The sequence below is a fragment of the Phyllobates terribilis genome, unplaced genomic scaffold (genome assembly GCF_046119375.1).
Source record: "Phyllobates terribilis strain yellow unplaced genomic scaffold, ASM4611937v1 Scaffold_9__5_contigs__length_417890890, whole genome shotgun sequence".
In the NCBI taxonomy this organism is placed as follows: Eukaryota; Metazoa; Chordata; class Amphibia; order Anura; family Dendrobatidae; genus Phyllobates; species Phyllobates terribilis.
This window is the reverse complement of record NW_027362769.1, coordinates 160,647,319-160,669,584: the sequence shown is the minus strand read 5'-3', so window position 1 is coordinate 160,669,584 and position 22,266 is coordinate 160,647,319. Positions and strand designations below refer to the sequence as shown.

At 41.4% G+C, this 22,266-nt stretch overlaps 1 protein-coding gene across 5 annotated transcripts in view; it reads right to left on the bottom strand.

The window, feature by feature from the left end:
• Positions 1-22,266, bottom strand: part of LRP1B (LDL receptor related protein 1B) — a 2,071,868-nt gene that overhangs the window by 240,118 nt on the left and 1,809,484 nt on the right. For all 5 annotated transcript variants that reach the window (XM_073647246.1, XM_073647248.1, XM_073647249.1 and 2 more), the window contains exon 61: positions 5,925-6,113. In XM_073647246.1, coding sequence (XP_073503347.1) covers positions 5,925-6,113 — 189 coding nt within the window. The remainder of the gene's footprint in view (positions 1-5,924; positions 6,114-22,266) is intronic.

The following is a 22,266-nucleotide window of genomic DNA, read 5'->3' as shown; positions in this document are numbered from 1 at the left end:
GGGCATTATACTGTGTACAAGAGAGCATTATACTGTGTAGAGGGGAGCTGTACATGGGGGGAGACTCAGGACATTACTTAATGTTAAGTGGGCACTTATCGTTATAGGGGAACTCAGGTTATTGTAACTGTCACACAGAGGGCATTATTACTTTCTAGGGGGCAAAATGTGGGCAATGTTTTCTAGGGGACTTGCACAGTCCATTACTATATTCTAGAGGTTTGTTTTACCATTTAGAGGGCACAAAGAAGGTGCAGTAATAGGGACACATACAGCAGCTGCTCAGTATTGGGGTATCAGCAGGATGAGGGGTTTGTGCAGGTTGGGAATAGATGTGGACGGGTCCTGAAATGTAAGGAGTCAAATGTGTCTTTGTTGTGATCCCTGCAGACCTGAGACTCTGAGTCCTGGATGGAGAAGTTGTCGTGTCGGTCTGGGCCAGATGGAAAAGACGGGAAAAGTGAACAATTTAATCAGAAAGAACATCAGCTGTAAGTCACTATATATAACTGTAATATTTTATATATTCTGCAGGACTGGCATCTATCAATATATGTCACCATATTGCGGTAATATCAGTGCTGGTCTTTGTATAGAGATTATTTTTAGTAACAGCGCGGTCATCTGCTGAGGTTCTCCTACATCCACTATCTGGGTGCGCCACTATTTTTGTAATCAGGGTTACCTGGTTAGAGACCCACTCAGAAGTTTCGTTCCCCCTGAACCAAAACCCTAGCTATGCCTCTGATTCTGCTACTTATTGTAATTGGGTGGAATTTGATAGGGATTCCCTTTTTTGGGTCATATCGATTATATCGATATGTCTGATTTTGACGCAGTACAAGTGAGTTCTGCAATTACCACATTTTTCAAATTATAAGACACTTTCCCCCCCCCCAAATTTGGGGGTAAAAATGGGGGTGCGTCTTATAATCCAAATGTAGCTTACCGGGGGGAGCGGCTGTGGTGGATCTCTCGAGAGTCCACCACAGTGAAAAGGATGGGAAGTGCGGGGACTCCCGTCATTTTCTGAAAGCCCAGAGCCCGCCCCAGCCTCTTACTGCCGAACACCCCCTCCTCCCAGCCCGGGGCCTGCAGCATTGCCTTACTCCTGGCACCGCCAGTTTCCTGCAGCAGCAACCATGCCTCCTGCGATTCGGCTCCAATGCAGCTGCCCCCATCCAGTAAGCTACCAGAAAAGTTGACTATAAGATGCACCACCATTTTATTAAAACAATTTTTTTCCTATTTTCCTCCCCAAAATTTGGGCTGCATCTTACGGTCCGGGCGTCTTATAGGCCACAAAATATGGTATACACAATAAAACAGATCACACCTTAATCTCAATCTGTCAGCAGGTACTTTTGCCATGTAATCTGAAAGAAGCATGATTTAGGGGCAGAGACCCTGATTCCAGAGATGTGTCAATTTCTGGGCTGCTTGGTGCAGTTTTTATTGACTCAATGTTTTATCTGTTATAGATGTAGCAGTGCTCAGAATGTAGAGCTGTGAATAAGCCTGCCTACATCACTGACTGGCAACTTCCTGTGTACACTGTCAGCAAGCTGCCAATCAGTGGTGGGGGCGGGGTTACACAGATTAGCTGGACTTCCTGGCATCTGACACCTAGTCCTGCAATGATAGTCTCCTAAAAAAACACTGATTGTATTGAAACTACATTAAGCTGCAGAGCAAGTGACACATCTCTAAAATCAGGATCTCTGCCATTACAATATGCTGCTGTTCAATTAAATAGCGAAAACCAGATGAAAGATTCCGTTCAAAGGTAGGTGTACATGACAGTTTTCTATCCATCCAAGAAAAATGGTCTGATTATTCTTATCAGACTTTGACCAGACTGACATTGTTTTTTCTTGGACATGAAGAGAAGAATAAAAAAAAGTTTCTCCACCTTATCCATTTTGACAGTCCATGAGAATCCGAGTGCGCTCCTATGTTTTTCACAGACCCATACACTCGCATTGGCAATTTTGATTCAATATGTGCAATTGGACATAAGCACAGCCCCACAGAATATCATGGGTACGAGTGCTATCCCTGAAAACCACAGATAGCACTCGTCCGATATAATCGTTTGTGTGCACGAGCCCTAACTCTAAGTCTAAATTTTGTAATGCTATATAATGAAACAGAGCAAAACCTTACCCTAGCCCTAAACGTAACACTATAGGAAGGACCACATTGCTATAATGACTTCTCTTATCAATTTATAGATGACTACCTGTTACACACCTGTCCCGGGTATCCCAGGCTCTACTTCCTTCCCCTGGGTAAGTTGCCCTCTGTTGTGTTCCACAGCCAGCAACTTGCAAAACCCGACATCATCTCCCTAGATCTATTTAAGGCCCATTAAGACCCCCTCCTGTGTCTTGGGATTTAGACTCTAGTCTTATGCTTGGTGTGCTTCACCTTCTGTGCACACTATACTTTAACTTGCTTCCATCGTTGCTGGGTTCCATTGCATCCGTCCTGCTGCTCCTGAGAGTGTTAAGTCCCCCTACCCACATGCTTTTCTGCTTGTTGTATCAATGCCCGGTGTCCATTGGCCCACACGAACATAAGACTTGGGGGATCCACCTCACCAGGTGAGCCAAACACTACTTTTAACTTCGTACAAGCAATTTCTGTAACAGTATACAAGAAAGCAGAACACATCCTAACCCTAAACCTAGCCTTACAGACTGGACCAAATTGCTATAATAACTCCGCTTATCAGTTTATAAATGACTGCTTCCCGCTTGGCACAGGTGATAAGATAATTGGGTAATGGCAAACAATGAAACAGAGTTTTCATTAGATTTTGCACTGATCAGTTTTGGTTGGGGCTCCATATTGTTATTACAAAGTTTAAATTTTGTAATAATGCCTGAAGAAGGAGCCTCTGTGCTCTGAAAGCTTGCATATATATATATATATATATATATATATATATATATATATATATATATATATATATATATATTTTCTGGTTAGCCAATAAAGGTATCACTCCGAGAATATTTTTGTCATTTTTGGGCATAAAAGTATTTACATCGATTTTTCTGGCTAACACGGTACCACAATATATGACAATATATATTTGTATTGTACATTATGTTACTGCACACTAAATTTACATTAAAAAGGTCTGCAGCTAGCTTTTTAGTTCCCCTAGTGATAGCTGTAGGCAATTACAATTTCATCATTTAACCCCTTAAAAGAGTATTCCTATTACATACATTTATTCACTGGATAGATGATAAATAGAGATGAGCGGATCGATCTGCGAAGGATCGAGTTTGAGTCGAATCTCCTGAACTTTACTGTTCCGTGTTATTCTGAATTCTTTGCAATTTGATTCAAGAGGTTTGAAAAAAAAATGTCCTAATGCCATTTTGTTAAATCGTAAAAAAGATGGAAAATAATAACAAAAAAAGAAAAAAAAACATAAAACACATCTCACAACTCTCTGTAGACCCTGGGTGCTGCCCGCTTTCCGGTTCTCAGAGCCACTTCCTTCAGCCATCACGCACCTCCTCTGCTTGTTCTTCGCTATAGGCTGGGACTTCTGGCCATGACCAGGTCCTGAAAGTTACTGCATGTCGTAAGTTGTGATGTGGTGGCCGGACAAGGTGATGTAACCCCAGAGGTCTGGTTGACGCTCAAAGTCCCGGTCTATAGTGAAGGACAAGCAGATGAGTCGAATGACGTCTGAAAGCAAAGACTCCGAGGAACGGAGGGTGGGGTGCACACAGTGGGAGAGGTGAGGTATCAGGATTTTTTTGTCTTTTTTACATCTTAGGTTTATTAAGCTCTGATGTGTGGAGAGACTCCAGATTATAATAAGGAACATTCAGCTCATGACAAATAAAAAATTTAATTTTCATATAAAATTTGGGTGAACCGCCGAATTGAAATTTCAAACAATCCGCTCATTGCTAGTGATAAATGTATAACTGCTAGGAGTCTAACTTCTGGGACCATATCGATCCCAAGAATGGGAATCCCTCAAAGTCCCCTGTGTGAAAGGAGCAGTGGTGTGCATGTTTGACACAGATAACTGTCTTATTAGGAACACCCCTTTAAGGACACAAGCAAAATTGGTCTTCACAAACTAGCATTTTATAATTTTGAAAACTTTAATTTTTTTAAAAATTTTAATTTTGCATATATTAACTTTATTGAATAGGTCAGTATGATTACTGCTAAATCAATATAGATTTTCTTAGGTTACAACTTGAAAAAAATCAATATTAATTATACGGTACTTAAAAAGAATATAATTTGTTTATGCTGCCATAACTTTTTTCTTTAGTTGATTGAGCTGCGTGGCAGCTTTTTGTTTTTTGGTGCAGGACCACATCCCTTTCTGCTCATGAGAATAAATGGAGCGGTGGTAAGTACAGTACAGACCAAAAGTTTGGACACACCTTCTCATTTAAAGATTTTTATGTATTTTCATGACTATGAAAATTGTACATTCACACTGAATCAAGAGAATGCCAAGAGTGTACAAAGCAGTCATCAAAGCAAAAGGTGGCTACTTTGAAGAATCTAGAATATAACACATATTTTCAGTGGTTTCACACTTTTTTGTTAAGTATATAATTCCACATGTGTTAATCCATAGTTTTGATGCCTTCAGTGTGAATGTACAATTTTCAACGTCATGAAAATACAGAAAAATCTTTAAATGAGAAGGTGTGTCCAAACTTTTGGTCTGTACTGTATATGTGGCCGACACTCCATTCTGATGGGGCATATCAGACCTATGTTCTTGGGTTTACCCAGCAGTTTGACCCCACCAATCTGCAAGTTGTCATCTATTTTTGCGTAAAGATTGATTTTAAAGAAGTCCTCCTCCTCCTCCCATCAAAGTTTTTATTCTCTTAATATATTGTAGTCATCATATTATACAGCACTGTGTACTTACAATTGCTCATTTTACCTTTCTACCCAGATAATTCTCCTCTTTTCCATTATGTCTATAACATCACATGATTAAAAACTGACTTCCTGAATCCTTTTAAGCTCTATGTAGAAACAGGAAGTCTCTTTTCCCTGTATGACTCATGAGTCACTGCAAAAGTTGCTGGCAGGGGGGAGGAGGCATCAGCTGGGTCAGGAGTGGCAGAGGGGAATAATTCATGCAGAGAAAAGAGACTTCCTGTTTTGATACAGAGCAGAGAAAAGAGAAGAATTAACTGGGTAGAAAGGTAAAATGAGCAATTGTAGGTAGAAAGGCAAAATGAGCAATAGTTGGTATACAGTGCTACATAATATGATAATTGCAATATATTAAGAGGATAAAAACTTTGATGGTAGGAGAAGTGCTTCTTTAAATGTTGGGAATAACCCTGCACTGAGATGTGAGTAGCGCCGGTGATGTCTCGTCTACAGATATTTGATGGTTTGCGTGCACGAGCAGCAGGTATCAGGCAAATATCTGTAGATGTGATATCACCTGCACAGCTCACCTCCTGACGCAAAAGTGGAGCCATATTACACCTGTACCTAAGTCCTCTTCAAACATACTGGGTTGCAATTTTATTTTCTTTCTTTTTTTATTTTATTTCTCTCGTTTTTTTTTCCAAAGTAAAAATGTAAGCGAAAGGAATGTATCCCCCTGAGATGGAGAGAGAAGTGCCATCTGTGTTTTGAAGTTGGCGAAAGTCTCGTTTTTTAGCTCTGATATTTACAAATTCCCAATTACCCTTTCAAAAAAGCTTTTCCTTCTACTACACTTCGTTATAAATTATAATGAGTTCTAACTCTTGGAGCTAGATTTCCCCAGGGCAGAAAGGTCGAGTGTGTATTGCTTTACAAAAGTTTTTAAAAAATAACTATATCCCAATATAATATAAATTGCTTGAAAATGCGAATGATACAAAGGGTACGAAGTAAGAAGAAAGTGATATAATCACCATCGGGCTGACGATAAGCGTGGTAAACTTCAATATCCGATATGGTATGCCAAGAGTTAAGCAGTAGGGTCTTGTCTGCGCCGGAGGTTTTGTGGGCTCGGCTCAGTGACTTGGTTTTGCCGTCTGTCCAGTAGATGTAGTCTTCAAACAACGTTAATGCTATCACGCCCTGGATCTCTTGGTTGGGGACTGTAATCAGAAATGATAAGATTAATGAGACGACTGATACAACCGCTACATAATGTCTAAGTTATGAGTCATTACGGTGACAAGCTTTCTGGCTGTACGACCTCGAATATCCAGGATTGAATTCAAAACTCGCTAAGGTTGTGTGCGGCCAACCACTGGGAGGAAAATGACCGGCTTTAGCTAACAAGCACATTACCTGAATTACAACCTACAAAACAAATGGCATGTTAAATATTAAAGAGACGCTTAGGGTTTACGTGAAGAAGTCATTACTTTTTCTTACCGTATAACAGCGATATCGTAATTGTAAAGATACTGCTCTACTACGACGGCTGGCACTTACAGGATCGGTATCTCCATCAGTCACTGTTTTTCAACGTTAAAGATTGCTTGCTTTTTAAAAGTTTTGTTTTTCTAAATTAGAACAGATTTTTTATTGTTTTGTTTTGCCATTTTATTTAAAAAAAACTTTTACTTTTAGAGTCAATTATCTCAAACAATTGTCTGGCTTAAATGATCCCTTTTCTAGCTTAACTAGTGATTTGTATTTTTCTTTTGCACTTTTTCTTTTCCCTGCTTTTATTCCAGGAGTAATAACTTCCATTGACATAGCTATATGAAGGATAGTTTTTTGTTTTTGTTTTGCGGGGCAAGTTGTATTTTTTGATTGACACCATTTATTTTACCAAATAATGTACTGAAATATAGGGTAAAAAAATCTTAGTGGGGCGAAATGGTGAAAAAAACATAATTTAACCTTTTTCCACCATGACTCATTTATTTGGCAACATGATTCTTCACATTGGCGATACAAAACTTGTAAACTTTTTTTTTTTAGAGTTTAAAGGCTAAAAAATTGTATAGACAATGTGGGTTTGTCACCTACTCTGAGATCCTTAACTTTCTTATTTTTTTGGTCAATGGATCTCTATGAGAACTTTCTTTTATTAACGTGAGCTGACAATTTTATTTTACCAATTTGGGGTACATGACTTTCAAGCACTTTTCATGATACTTTTCCAAGAGGTATAGCAAAAAAACAACAACAAAGAAGCGAAATTCTGGCATTTCTATTTTTTTAACTTTACAAAGTTTAATAAATAATAGTGAATTTAATAAATTTAATAATGAATTTAATATTGTAATATTTCAAACCATTAGCACTCAGCCAGTGCATCATTGGTGGGGTGGGGTGGTGAGAGATTTTGGGCATTTAAAGGGGTGCGTTTTGGTGATTTGGATAAATGCTGCTGTCATAGATTAAAGAGTTCAAAAGCAGCGATTTTGGCTAATTATTATTGCTGATGATATAGGCAAGTGCTGGCTGTATTACACAGCTGGCATATGTTGTGTATGGAGCAGGCTCAGCTCTTGAGCCCACTTGATGCACCGAAATCCGACATGTGGCATACATTTACGTTAATTGTCAGAAAGGGGATAAAGTGTCATTTGGAAAGTGGGGAAAAAAATTTTCAACATGTCAAAATAGTGAAAAAAAAAAGCACAATTCTGAAATTCATTTTGCCTTTTTTATTTCCCATGCTCACTACCCGGAAAAACTGACCTCACAATATGATTCTCCATTTCAGTATGATTATGCAAATTCCAAACATGTATAGTTTTTTCTCTATATTTTTTTTCATATTTTTAATAATATATATTTTTTACTTTAACTGTCATTGTTAGTCCCCTTAATGGACTCGAACTTGTGATTGTCTGATTGCTTCTGCTATTAATATCAATATTACACCACTACAGCCAGGAACAAGCTAGCTTTCACAGGAGTACTGTCATGATAGGCAAGGAGGTCTTCAGCAGAACCACAGCTGTCAAGGCAACTCATCAGCACCTTGAGATCACGTCACGGGTGCGCCGACAGGTGCATACAATGGCGCCCTCCCCCTTCTGGTGCCCATTAAATGGCATTTAACAGGTTAAAAGTGCAGGAGGAGCTCCACTCCACCTGTGGCTGTTAGAGGCAGATGATTGCTGAATGACAGAGCCATCATTTGTCGGGAAAGATATAGGCTCGGCTTGCGAGCCTGCATTAAAGTCAAAGAGTTGGCATATGACGTAATTGTACTTCATATGTCAGTAAGGCAATAAAAAAAAGTTACTGACTGTGGACTATCTCTAAAAATCAGATCCTGTCACACAAGGTGTAGGAAAGACTAAGTGCAACATGAACGGAAGGGGGAAAAGGGGGCCCAGACTCTAGGGAAAGGGGATAGGGGAGAACTCCTAGGCTGACCTATATCACCCCGTCTCCCCTAACGTCCCTATATTGGTTCCGCACCAATCATCGCACAGGAACCTCGCCCTGTCTTTCTCTGGCATTTGGCCTGGGCTAGGGAAGGGAGGAGGTGAGCGCTAGTTGATCCCCACTAACAATTAAAGATAACAAGGGGGAACAAACAAGGGAAGATAGCTTAGCTTTAGTCGACTTAAGAGAGATGAACACACGTCTTCTTAGCACCAGAGGGGAAGAAGTACTGAACTAGCTCAAGCTTTCACAAGGGGTCATGAGAGTGTCACTGGCACCTCCCTCTAGCAAACAGCAGGTATTTATACACCTAGGCCAGGGTGTTAATTAGCAAGAGGAAGGTAGCCACTGGGTCCTAGAGAGACAGCTTCTAAGAAGGTATCTGTAATGCCAAATAAAGAGATCTCTTGCAAACAACTGCAGGGCGACTGTCTGTCACTTCTGACACACCCGTGACAGATCCAAAAGTAACTACTGCTGCCCCACCCCAGTGATGGGGAAACCAGGCTCCAAGTGTTGAATATCCCTGCAGCGCCACTAGAGGGGAAATTAAGCATTACAAATCAATTGCTTATGTTTGCAGGACTGGACAAGTCCTCCAGAGTGAGAGAAACTCTTTGTAATAACTATAAAATATGGCCAAGAGCTAAGGATCTGGATTGATTGACAGGTTGGACCATTGGCCCAAACTGTACATTTTCTGATGCTGCAAGCAGAGTCAGAGATCCAGCCAGCTGTAGAGCAACGCTTACAAATTTTATAGAAAGCAGGTTATAAGAGCTGTTCTTCTTGCTTGGAATGGCCACCTCTGATAGCCTGCAGAAGTGGCCGGAAACCAAGGCAATGAGCAGTAAACAATACAAATAAAAATCCCTCCATTCTTGAAACTAGAAAGGATTTTTAATACCAAGTAAATTACAATGTTGATTGTTTTTACAAGTATTTTGCAATTTTACCCATGTATGATGAGACAATTCTTTTTTTTAATAGGATAAACCTTAAAGAAATCAAAATAACCTGCATTATGGGAAAAAAAATGTAGTAAAAGTTTAAAAAAAAAAAAAAACGAAGCATAATTTTTTTCTTTCTCGGCAATAAAAATCTTCCCTGTACAATAATTCTACAATTTGCTTTTTGAGATATTTAATTTAATGAGGTCTGAACAAGGCAAAACTTTCACTACCATAAAACAACTTATATGAGACACCGAAATATCCCTGAGCTTTTATAGTGTATGAATATCAACAACTCATTTCGGACCTGCCGCTGTCATGTCATAATGGAGCACCGCTACAACATAAAAATAAAGTTTTATATCATAAAACCTTTTCTAATAATAACAAAAGCTCTTGTAAATTCTTCAGTTTATGGACTAAGGGATGTTTTCTCCTAAGATTGGAGAGAAAAAATAATCTACTTTATTTTTTTTTTTTTATTTTTTTTATTGGGCTTAGATTCAAAGTCGAAAGTTAATTACAAAAAAGTTTGCAGTTAACCACAGGAATCCTGACGACAAATTAGTATTCTGATACCAATGTTACTTGTCTAATAACAAGATCTGACTCTCATCCAACAGACTAAATTACTTTTCACCAGTTGACTTGTTATTCAAAGATAGACCAGGCATATCTATTTAAGTATTCAAGCCGAAGCTTAAACAGTAGAAAATATATCAATGTAAGAATATGTACCAGTCTGAAAAGCCTCTGTGGGAAATTCTTCTTTTCCTTTAGTAACAAATCTATTAAGAAAAAAAATGTCTTAGTTAAGGAGTTACGAAGTATTAGTGGAAAAGTTTGAAGGATAGGAAGTTGTGATAAAAACAGCGAAAGCTCATCTTCATCGGTATAACGATGCTGTAGTTTGTAGCTATACACCTATTTATCAAATAAAACTGTGACCGGCAGGAAAATTAAAAGTTGTTTCCATCATTAAAAGTTATCATCCATCCTTTAAATCAGTGGAGGTCCAAACTGCTATCTCCGGCAACGCCATGGAGAGCGAATTAAAGGCGTTGACCAGAACAATTTTTTATTAATGGCTGATCCTAATGGCTTATGCACGTGGCTGTATTCTCGGTCCGAGTGCGATCCGGCAAAACATCGGATTGCACTCAGACAAATGTTATTCTATGGGGCCGTGCACATGGCCATTTTTTTTTACTGGACCAAGCTGGTACGACGAAAATAATCACAGAATGCCAGAGTTTGATTGGGTATTCGGAATGCACTCGGCCATGCAAGTCAATGAGTTGATGGGAAAAATAGGACTACACTCGGATGTCATCTGAGTGCAATCTGATTTTCACGGACTGCCTGAATGGAAAACATGGAGACATTTTTTTTTCCCATCTTCTCCTCATTCGAGGAGTTTGATCAGAGTGTGATTAACATAATCGTCCTGATTCTGACAGATGAGAGAATATACGGTTGTGTTACCGTAGCCTTAGGATAGGTCATCAATATCTCATTAGTGTGGTCCAACACCCAACACCCCCCGCTGATCAGCTATTACCAGTGGCAGCTGAAAGTTCTTGAATGCTGCTAGAAAACAGCAGCTCTATCATTTCTATAGCGGCCATAGCCGAGCACTGCAGATCCACCCTTATTTCAGATGAATGGGGATGGATCAGAGATACCCGTCAACAGCCACTACAGTGGATCTGCTGAAGCATCCAAGAACTTCCAGCCCCCGCTTATCTCAGAAGCATCTCATCAGCAGGGGTTTCCGGTTGTCACACCCTCACCGATCAGATATTAATGGGCTATCCCAAAGATAGGCCATTAATAAAAAAGTAGTGGCCAACCTCTTTAAGTGGTGTAACACTCCATTCCAATGGGATATAGCAGAGCCTCGATCACACAATTGATGTGGGTCCCATTGGTCGATCCTCCACTGGTCTGCAAGTTATCACCAAAACTGTCGATAGGTGATAACTTTTAAAGATGAAAATAACCATTTTAATATCAGTGTAAACTTTAAAAATATAATTTAATTTAATTCTGTTTAAATATCAGAATTTTGTTTTTTGGGGGGTATTTGATACAAATATGTTGTAAATTGTTTATTAAAAAAGTTCAGGAAACCATCCATGAGTGGAAGCAGGCATTTGAGGTAATTAAGACTGATCTACATGGCAATACTAATCCTGAGGAGTTAAGAGTCTTATCTGGCTGTGGAACATAACCTACCTCCATTGATATTAATGGGCACCAGATGATTTAGGAAGTTTTAAAAATAGTCAAAAAAACAATACAGCTTTACTGTGTAGCCTGGGACAGTGACAGCAGTTATCGTTGGAAGACAGGGGTTTTAATTAGAGATGAAAGCTCTGGAGGCTCACATGGGACAGAATAGCAACATAACACAAGGGGAAGAGGGTTGTCCTCCATCTCTTTCTGGAGATTAAAGTTCTCTATGGACAATTCAATGACGATGACTCCCAAGCCGGGATGGAATCAGCATCCAATTAGCCAAAACCAAGGGAAGTCCCAAGGTCTACACAACCAAGATTTCTATAGCCGATCTCCACCATGTATGTATGGTGGATGTGCCCCCTACATTTATGGAGTGGGTGCTGGCTGTATATCGCTAGCTAGATGGAATCCCAGGACTTTAACCTCTTAGTTGCCGCTGTCAATCATGACAATTGCATTTAAGAGGTTGGAAATGGAATGATTGTGCACCTTCTAATGCCATGGTTCCCCACCGCATTGCGATTGCAGGGTGATGGTCCAAAAGTAATGCAGCAATACACTACAATATTATAGAATTGCAGTGAATTGTACAATCGATAAAGTGATTGCAGGTTCAAGTCTCCTAACAGAGCTAACAAAATATGTAAAAAAATAAATGAAAAATATTTTAAAAATATAAACAAAATTTAAAAGTTCAAATAAACCTCCTTTTACTGAAATGCAAAAAAAAAAAAAAATAATGATAATAAATCATAAATTTAGTATTGTCATTTGAAATGTCAAAGTCCAATCTAATAAAACATACTTTGCCTTACCGTCATTTTTATTTCATGAATCAACAGTATGCATGAAAATAAGCAACTTTTTAATATATCTTATAAGAGAAATCTGCTTCTTTATTCTTCAGGAGTGATCATACATTCTTACTATTCTCAATTCCTGGGTAAAATCTGTCTTCAGTGAAGACAGATTTTACTAACCCTGAGTTAGGAGATGGAAGTTGGTGCTGAGAAGATTATATGTAGACTGGAGGGGGAGGAGCTCTATCTGTAGCTCTTCCTCCCCTTCACTGCCTCCCCTCTACATAGAACTTTATGAGCACCAACTGTCACCTCTTATCTCAATAATGGAAAAATGTATCTTCACTGAATACAGATTTTACCCCTGAATTGAGAATTTATGAAAATGTCTGATCGCTCCTGGAAGAGAAAGAAGCAGATTTCTCTTATAAGATATATTACAACGTTTCTTATTTTCATGCATAGTATTGATTTATGAAATAAAAATTAAAATGACTGTTACACTTTAACCCCTTTCCGACCAAAGGCGTACTAATACGTATCTGTGCCCTGGGACTTATGGACCTGATACGTATTAGTACGCCCTATCTTTAAAGCAGCACCGCTACCGAAGTTGCGGTGATAAAATTAAAATTCCGGTGCCATCTTACCTTAGGGTAGATGGCGCCGGCATCTTGGGGTGTGGCGCCGCCCCCCCCCCCGCACCCACAATCGCTGTGATTGGCTGTTCAATTCTGAACAGCCAATCACAGCATTTCTCACTGTTTCCGGCAATCAGATTGCCGGAAACAGTGCTGTGCAGCCTAGTATCGGTGCTCCTAAGAGCACCGTTCCTAGGCTGTTGCCTAGTAACCCCAGCCCTCTCCCCAAACTGCTAGGATCAGTGCGATCGTTGATCAAATCGATCGCACCGATCACAGCGGGAGCGCGCGTTAACAGGGCGGTCACGGTGCGGTGAACGGCTTGTGACCTGCCTGTCACCTCCCCATGACCCCCTGTGAAGTCATACAAGCGCCCAGTCAGCCCCCAGCCAGCTCTGATTGGAGCGATCGATGATGACATCGATCGCTCCAATCAGAATACCTGAACAGAGGTGACAGGGCGGTCACAGGGCGGTGACCGGCTTGTGACCTGCCTGTCACCTCCCTGTAACCCCCTGTGGTGCATGCCCAGGCCCCAGCCATCTCTGATTGGTGCGATCGATGTCATCATCAATAACACCAATCAGAGTACTTGACCGGGTGGTGACCGGCCTGTGACCTGCCTGTCACCACCCTGTCACCCCCCTGTGACCGCCCTGCAAATCTTCACACTTGGTGAGGATTTCTACAGAGCGGTCACATCTGATCACTCTGTGCTGGGCCTTGTAGTTCCACAATCTTCTGTGACACTACAAGACCTTTCTCCTACCTGCTCCAGTCGCTGCTGCTGCTCCGGCATCCCGCTGAGCTCTTCAGGCTGCTGGATCTTCAGCTTCGGCGTCCGGCTGCTGTCCAGGGTCCTGGATCTCTTGCTCTGGCATCCTGCTGAGCTCTTCTGGCTGCTGAATCTTCAGCTTCGGCGTCCGGCTGCTGTCCAGGGTCCTGGATCTCCTGCTCCTGTCTCCTGGGTCGTCGGTCTCCAGCTCCTTATCCTGCGGATCCTGCTCCTGAGCCTCTTCCAGAACCTGCTGCTGATCCTGCTGAAAGAAGAACAAAGAAGACTTTGGTAAGTGCATCTCTGTTCTCCCCTCATCCACCCTCCTCCTCTCCCCCCACCCCCCCTCCTTTTACCAATTTTTTTTTTTTGTGCGTCCTGCAGCGGCTGAGCGCTGAGTAGTGTCTACGTCACTGATCAACGTCCGTGCTCGCTGCTTTTCACGACTTTTCTTTTTTTCTTTTCTGTGTTCGCTGTTTTCACGACTTTTCTTTTTTTCTTTTCTGTGTTCGCTGTTTTCACGACTTTTCTTTTTTTCTTTTCTGTGTTCGCTGTTTTCACGACTTCTTTTTTTCTTTTTTTTTCTTTCTTTCTCTTCTTTTTCTTGTCCCTGTCAATTCTCTCCCCAACCTTTGCACCACATCAGCGCACACACCCAGCAGCTGCCGAGAGTTGATTGGTGACATAGTTCACCGATCCGCACTCGTGCTCGCTATTTGAACCACCTACGGTAGTTTTTTTTGTTCTATTTTTTTTTTCAGGAAAAAAAGTTCACACCAAGCACACTGACACACACACACCCTAAATAGAATCATAGAATCATAGAATGGTAGAGTTGGAAGGGACCTCCTGGGTCATCTGGTCCAACCCCCTGCTCAAAGCAGGATTCACTAAATCATCTCAGACAGATGTCTGTCCAGCCTCTGTTTGAAGACGTCCATTGAAGGGGAACTCACCACCTCTCGTGGCAGCCTGTTCCACTCATTAATCACCCTAACTGTCAAAAAGTTTTTTCTAATATCTAATCTGTGTCTCCTCCCATTTAGTTTCATCCCATTGCTTCTAGTCTTTCCTTGTGCAAATGAGAATAAAGATGATCCTTCTACAATGTGACAGCCCTTGACATATTTGTAGACAGCTATTAAGTCTCCTCTCAGTCTTCTTTTTTGCAAGCTAAACATTCCCAAATCCTGCAACCGTTCCTCATAGGACATGGTTTGCAGACCAGTCACCATTCTGGTCGCTCTTCTCTGAACTTGCTCCAGTTTGTCTATGTCTTTTTTAAAATGTGGTGCCCAAAACTGTACACAGTATTCCAGATGAGGTCTGACCAAAGAGGAGTAAAGACCAATAATGATTTCACGTGATCTAGACTGTATGCTTCTGTTAATACATCCCAGAATTGTATTTGCCTGTTTTGCTGCTGCATCACACTGTTGACTCATGTTCAGTCTATGATCTATTAGTATACCTAAGTCTTTTTCACATGTACTGTTGCTTAGCTCTATTCCTCCCATTCTGTATATGCTTTTTTCATTTTTATTGCCCAGATGTAGTACTTTGCATTTTTCCCTATTAAAAACCATTCTGTTGGTTGCTGCCCACTGCTCCAGTTAATTTAGGTCTTTTTGAATCCTCTCTCTCTCTTCTCTAGTATTAGCTATCCCTCCTAGCTTTGTGTCATCAGCAAATTTAATCAGTTTACCCTCAATTCCTTCATCTAAATCATTGATAAAGATGTTGATAAATAAAGAACAGACACACACGCACCATATACACGGGAATAAAAAAATGGCCGGCTCATCCCAAACTCGCTATTCAGCGGAGGAGGCATACTCTTTTGTTGCCTCCGACACTGAGACCGACAGCGAGGGCGAGGATCCCACATTTCTTTGCTTTTCTGACGCCTCGTCATCCTCCTCTTCCTATTCTTCTTCCTCCTCTTCTTCCTCAGGTTCTCCTGGACCGCCCCGCAGTCGTCGCAGGAGAGAAGATGTTCCAGCACCCGCCAATACTGACCCCATATGGACCTCGCCCCCCTGAAAATTTTGAGCCATTGATTCCTGATTTCGTGGCGGAATCAGGAATCAAGTTTGACACCACCGGCCTCACAGAAATAGACTTTTTCAAAGTCTTTTTCTCTGAGGATTTTATAAACCTCATGGTGGGCCAAACTAATTTGTATGCTCATCAATTTTTGGAACAAAACCCCTCTTCATCATTTTCTTACTGGTCTCCTGTAGACGCAGAAGAAATGATGAAGTTTTGGGGCCTGGTCCTTCATATGGGGATCCTGAAAAAACAGAGATTCGGCAATACTGGAGTGTTGACGTTTTGAACACTCCAGTGTTCCGAATGGTGATGATCCGGAAATGTTTTGAGGCCATCCACAAGTTCTTGCATTACCAAGATAATGCAAGGTGTCCTGCACGCGATGACCCGAACTTTGATCGTCTTTTCAAAGTTCGGCCGGTCATCGAGCACTTCAACAACAAGTTTGGTGAAGTGTACGTGCCCCAAAGGGATATCTGCGTGGATGAGTCCTTAATTGCTTTCAAGGGGCGGCTTGGATTCCGGCAGTACCTGCCCAGTTAAAGGTCCAGGTATGGGATAAAGCTGTATAAACTTTGTGAGAGTACCTCAGGGTACACTCACAAGTTTAGAGTTTATGAAGGGAAGGACTCCTGGATTGAACCCCCTGAATGCCCCCCTGTTCTGGGAGTGAGTGGGAAAATTGTGTGGGACTTGGTACACCCACTGCTGGATAAAGGTTATCACCTGTATGTGGATAACTTTTATACAAGTATCCCACTCTTCAAGTCCCTCTCTGTGCGACATACCGCAGCTTGCGGTACTGTCCGCAAAAATCAGAAAGGCCTCCCAAAGACGCTAATTGGGCAGCTGCTCAGAAGGGGTGAGAGCAGAGCCCAATGTAGCGACCACCTGTTGGTGGTCAAGTACAAGGACAAGAGGGATGTCCTTCTCTTGACCACCATACATGGTGATGGCAGCACCCTCAGCACTGTAAGAGGTTCCACTACACAGGTCGCCAAACCAGACTGTGTAGTAGGGTACAACAAGTACATGGGGGAAGTTGATCTCTCCGATCAAGTCCTCCAGCTGTACAGTGCTTTGAGAAAGGCCAAGGTATGGTATAAGAAGCTGGCAGTGCACATTGTTCAGATGGCAATGGACAACGTTTTCCTTCTGTCTCAATGTGAAGGCCAGACTTCTGCGTCGTATCTTCACTTTCAGGAAACAGTTATCAAGGCCCTGATATTTGGCAGTGGTGGCGGAGCGGGTCCCACTACTTCTGGAACTGAAGGACCTCGAATTGTAGCGGGTCAGCACTTCCCGGGGCAGATCCCTCACAGCGGAAAAAAGGGTAAGTCACAAAAGAGTGCTACCGAAGAGGAATACGCAAGGACACCATTCACCAATGTGACACCTGGCCTGACAAACCTGGCCTCTGCATGAAAGACTGCTTCAGAAGATACCATACCTCCATGGACTATTGAATTAATTTCTGACGTATGAGAACCCGACGAACACTACACAGCTGACGTAGTGTTCGTGAGGTTGTCATACTTCAGTTGTGTAGTGTTTGTCAGGTTGTAATACACAACTGGCATATAACACTACATTATAAAATTGACAAACCAGGAATCCGTTCCAAAAAGTGGGCACTTGTGGGGGAGCTCCAATGTTTAGGCACACAGGGGTTCTCCAAACGCGACATGGTTCCAATTTGTTAGCGGACACCATGTCGCGTTTGGAGAGCCCCTGTGTGCCTAAACGTTGGAGCTCCCCCACAATTGACCCCATTTTGGAATCTAGACCCCCCAAGGCACCTATCTAGATGCATAGTGAACACTTGGAACCCCCAGGTGCTTCACAAATTAATCCGTTAAAATAAAAAAGTGTTTTTTTTTCCACTTTTTCATTTTTACAAATCAATTTGTGAAGCACCTGGGGGTTCCAAGTGCTCACTATGCATCTAGATAGGTGCCTTGGAAGGTCTAGTTTCCAAAATGGGGTCACTTGTGGGGGAGCTCCAATATTTAGGCACACAGGGGCTCTCCAAACGCGACATGGTGTCCACTAACAATTTGAGCCGACTTTCAATTCAATTTGTTAGCGGACACCATGTCGCGTTTGGAGAGCCCCTGTGAGCCCAAACATTGGAGCTCCTCCACAAGTGACCCCATTTTGGAAACTAGAGCCCCCACGGCACCTATCTAGATGCATAGTGAGCACTTGGAACCCCCAGGTGCTTCATAAATTAATCCGTAAAAATGAAAAAGTGGAAAAAAAAACACTTTTTAATTTTTATGAATCAATTTGTGAAGCACCTGGGGGTTCCAAGTGCTCACTATGCATCAAGATAGGTGCCATGGGTGGTCTAGTTTCCAAAATGGGGTCGCTTGTGAGGGAGCACCAATGTTTAGGCACACAGGAACTCTCGAAACGTGACATGGTGTCCGCTAACAATTTGAGCCGATTTTCCAATTTAACTTGTTAGCGGACACCATGTCGCGTTTGGAGAGCCCCTGTAAGCCTAAACATTAGAGCTCCCACACAAGTGACCCCATTTTGGAAACTAGACCCCCCAAGGCACCTATCTAGATGCATAGTAAGCACTTGGAACCCCCAGGTGCTTCACAAATTGATTCATAAAAATTAAAAAGTGTTTTTTTTTCCACTTTTTCATTTTTATGGATTAATTTGTGAAGCACCTGGGGGTTCCAAGTGCTCACTATGCATCTAGACAGGTGCCTTGGGGGGTCTAGTTTCCAAAACGGGGTCACTTGTGGAGGAGCTCCAATGTTTAGGCTCACAGGGGCTCTCCAAACGCGACATGGTGTCCGCTAACAATTTGAGCCGTCTTTCAATTCAATTTGTTAGCGGACACCATGTAGCGTTTGGAGAGCCCCTGTGAGCCTAAACATTGGAGCTCCTCCACAAGTGACCCCATTTTGGAAACTAGACTCCCCAAGGCACCTATCTAGATGCATAGGGAGCACTTGGAACCCCCAGGTGCTTCACAAATTGATTCATAAAAATTAAAAAGTGTTATTTTTTCCACTTTTTCATTTTTACGAATTAATTTGTGAAGCACCTGGGGGTTCCAAGTGCTCACTATGCATCTAGATAGGTGCCATGGGTGGTCTAGTTTCCAAAATGGGGTCACTTGTGGGGGAGCTCCAATGTTTAGGCACACAGGAACTCTCCAAATGCCACATGGTGTCCGCTATCAATTTGAGCCGATTTTCCAATTCAATTTGTTAGTGGACACCATGTCGCGTTTGGAGAGCCCCTGTGAGCCTAAACATTGGAGCTCCCACACAAGTGACCCCATTTTGGAAACTAGACCCCCCAAGGCACCTATCTAGATGCATAGTGAGCACTTGGAACCCCCAGGTGCTTCACAAATTGATTCATAAAAATTAAAAAGTGTTATTTTTTCCACTTTTTCATTTTTACGAATTAATTTGTGAAGCACCTGGGGGTTCCAAGTGCTCACTATGCATCTAGATAGGTGCCTTGGGGGGTCTAGTTTTCAAAATGGGGTCACTTGTGGAGGAGCTCCAATGTTTAGGCTCACAGGGGCTCTCCAAACGCGACATGGTGTCCGCTAACAAATTGAATGGAAAATCGGCTCAAATTGTTAGCAGAAACCATGTCGCGTTTGGAAAGCCCCTGTGTGCCTAAACATTGGAGCTCCCCCACAAGTGACCCCATTTTGGAAACTAGACCCCCAAGGCACCTATCTATATGCATAGTGAGCACTTGGAACCCCCAGGTGCTTCACAAATTGATTCATAAAAATTAAAAAGTGTTTTTTTTTCCACTTTTTCATTTTTACAGATTAATTTGTGAAGCACCTGGGGGTTCCAAGTGCTCACTATGCATCTATATAGGTGCCTTGGGAGGTCTAGTTTCTAAAATGGCGTCACTTGTGGAGGAGCTCCAATGTTTAGGCTCACAGGGGCTCTCCAAATGCGACATGGTGTCCGCTTACAAATTGAATGGAAAATCGGCTCAAATTGTTAGCGGACACCATGTCGCGTTTGGAGAGCCCCTGTTTGCCTAAACATTGGAGTTCCCCCACAAGTGACCCCATTTTGGAAACTAGACCCCCCAAGGCACCTATCTAGATGCATATTGAGCACTTGGAACCCCCAGGTGCTTCACAAATTAATTCATAAAAATTAAAAAGTGTTTTTTTTTCCACTTTTTCATTTTTACAGATTAATTTGTGAAGCACCTGGGGGTTCCAAGTGCTCACTATGCATCTAGATAGGTGCCTTGGGGGGTCTAGTTTCCAAAATGGGGTCACTTGTGGAGGAGCTCCAATGTTTGGGCACACAGGGGCTCTCCAAATGCGACATGGTGTCCGCTAACAAATTGAATGGAAAATCGGCTCAAATTGTTAGCGGACACCATGTCACGTTTGGAGAGCCCCTGTGTACCTAAACATTGGAGCTCCCCCACAAGTGACCCCATTTTGGAAACTAGACCACCCAAGGCACCTATCTAGATGCATAGTGACCACTTGGAACCCCCAGATGCTTCACAAATTGATTCATAAAAATTAAAAAGTGTTTTTTTTTCCACTTTTTCATTTTTACGGATTAATTTGTGAAGCACCTGGGGGTTCCAAGTGCTCACTATGCATCTAGATAGGTGCCTTGGGGGGGTCTAGTTTCCAAAATGGGGTCACTTGTGGGGGAGCTCTAATGTTTAGGCACACAGGGGCTCTCCAAACGCAACATGGCGTCCGCTAATTATTCAAGCAAATTTTACAATCAAAAATTCAAATGGCGCTCCTTCCCTTCCGAGCCCTGCCGTGCGCCCAAACAGTGTTTTTTCCCCACATTTGGGGTATCTCCGTGCCCAGGGGAAATTGCACAACAAATTTTGGGGTCCATTTTTTCTTGTTACCCCTGCAAAAATAAAAAAAATTGGGTCTAAAGTAACATTTTTGTGAAAAAAGTTAAATGTTCATTTTTTTCTTCCACATTCCAAAAATTCCTGTGAAGCACCTGAAGTGTTAATAAAGTTCTTGAATGTGGTTTTGAGCACCTTGAGGGGTGCAGTTTTTAGAAAGGTGTCACTTTTGGGTATTTTCTGTCATAAAAACCTCTCAAAGTGACTTCAAATGTGATGTGGTCCCTAAAAAAATGGTTTTGTGAATTTTGTTGGAAAAATGAGAAATCGCTGGTCAACTTTTAACCCTTATAGCTCCCTAATAAAAAAAAAATTTGGTTCCAAAATTGTGCTGATGTAAAGTAAACATGTGGGAAATGTTATTTATTAACTATTTTGTGTGACATATCTCTCTGATTTAAGGGCATAAAAATTCAAATTTTGAAAATTGCAAAATTTTCAAAATTTTTGCCAAATTTCCTTTTTTTTTCACAAATAGACGCAAGTGATATCGAAGAAATTTTACCACAATCATGAAGTACAATATGTCACGAAAAAACAATCTCAGAATCAGGGGGATCCGTTGAAGCGTTCCAGAGTAATTACCTCATAAATTGACAGTGGTCAGAATTGTAAAAATTGGCCTGGTCATTAACGTGCAAACCACCCTCGCGGGTAAAGGGGTTAAATAAAAAACAACATAAAAATAAATCAGAAAGTTGTATCAACCCCCAAGTGGTAATGTTAAAAATCACAGCTTGAATTGCAAAAAAAAAAACATAAAAACAAAAAATAAATAAATAAAACAAGCCTTCATGCTACTCTAGCCACTAAAAAGTAAAAAGTTATAGCTTTTGGAAGGTGAGGAGGAAAAATTGAAAGGTCAAACTGGGGTCTGAATACACCTGCATCCGGCTGGGCTCCCGTACAATGATACCAACTTATTCAGAGCTTGAGATGATTAAAAGGGGTCCAATAGTAAGTAGGAAAAAACAACATTGAAAAATAAAAAATGTAAAAAAATCGGTCGTCCAACCAAACACAACCCCTTGAAATAAACTATATCAAGTTCACACTTCATCCTTTTTATGAGCTGTCACAAAACCATCTACCAAAGTCAAAAGCAAGGATAAAACATTAGAAAGTTACTTGTCTTTTTTTTTTCCCCTATAAGCTTTTTACAGAGTTATTTTCCATTAATTGCACGGTATTATGCAACAATATCTGCACGGAATCATATTTATTAACTCACATTGTATCTAATGTCACACTTATTCCAAGCTGGAGAAAATAATACTAGAAGTTAGACACATTAGGAGAGAATATTATAAAGCCGAGATCCATTATGTCAAAATGTGTTATAATTGTTGGTTTCTGTGGACTTCCAGCTATGTGCGGTGATTATCATCCTAGCTGTCAAGCCTCCTGGAAAAGGCAATATAATTCAATGTTTTACCGGTTGAGATAGATCCCTATGGTAACCGGCTTTACTTTTTCTGCTTGCCATTAGCTTTTATTGTGTTGTAAACAATAGCTCTTTTCTATTG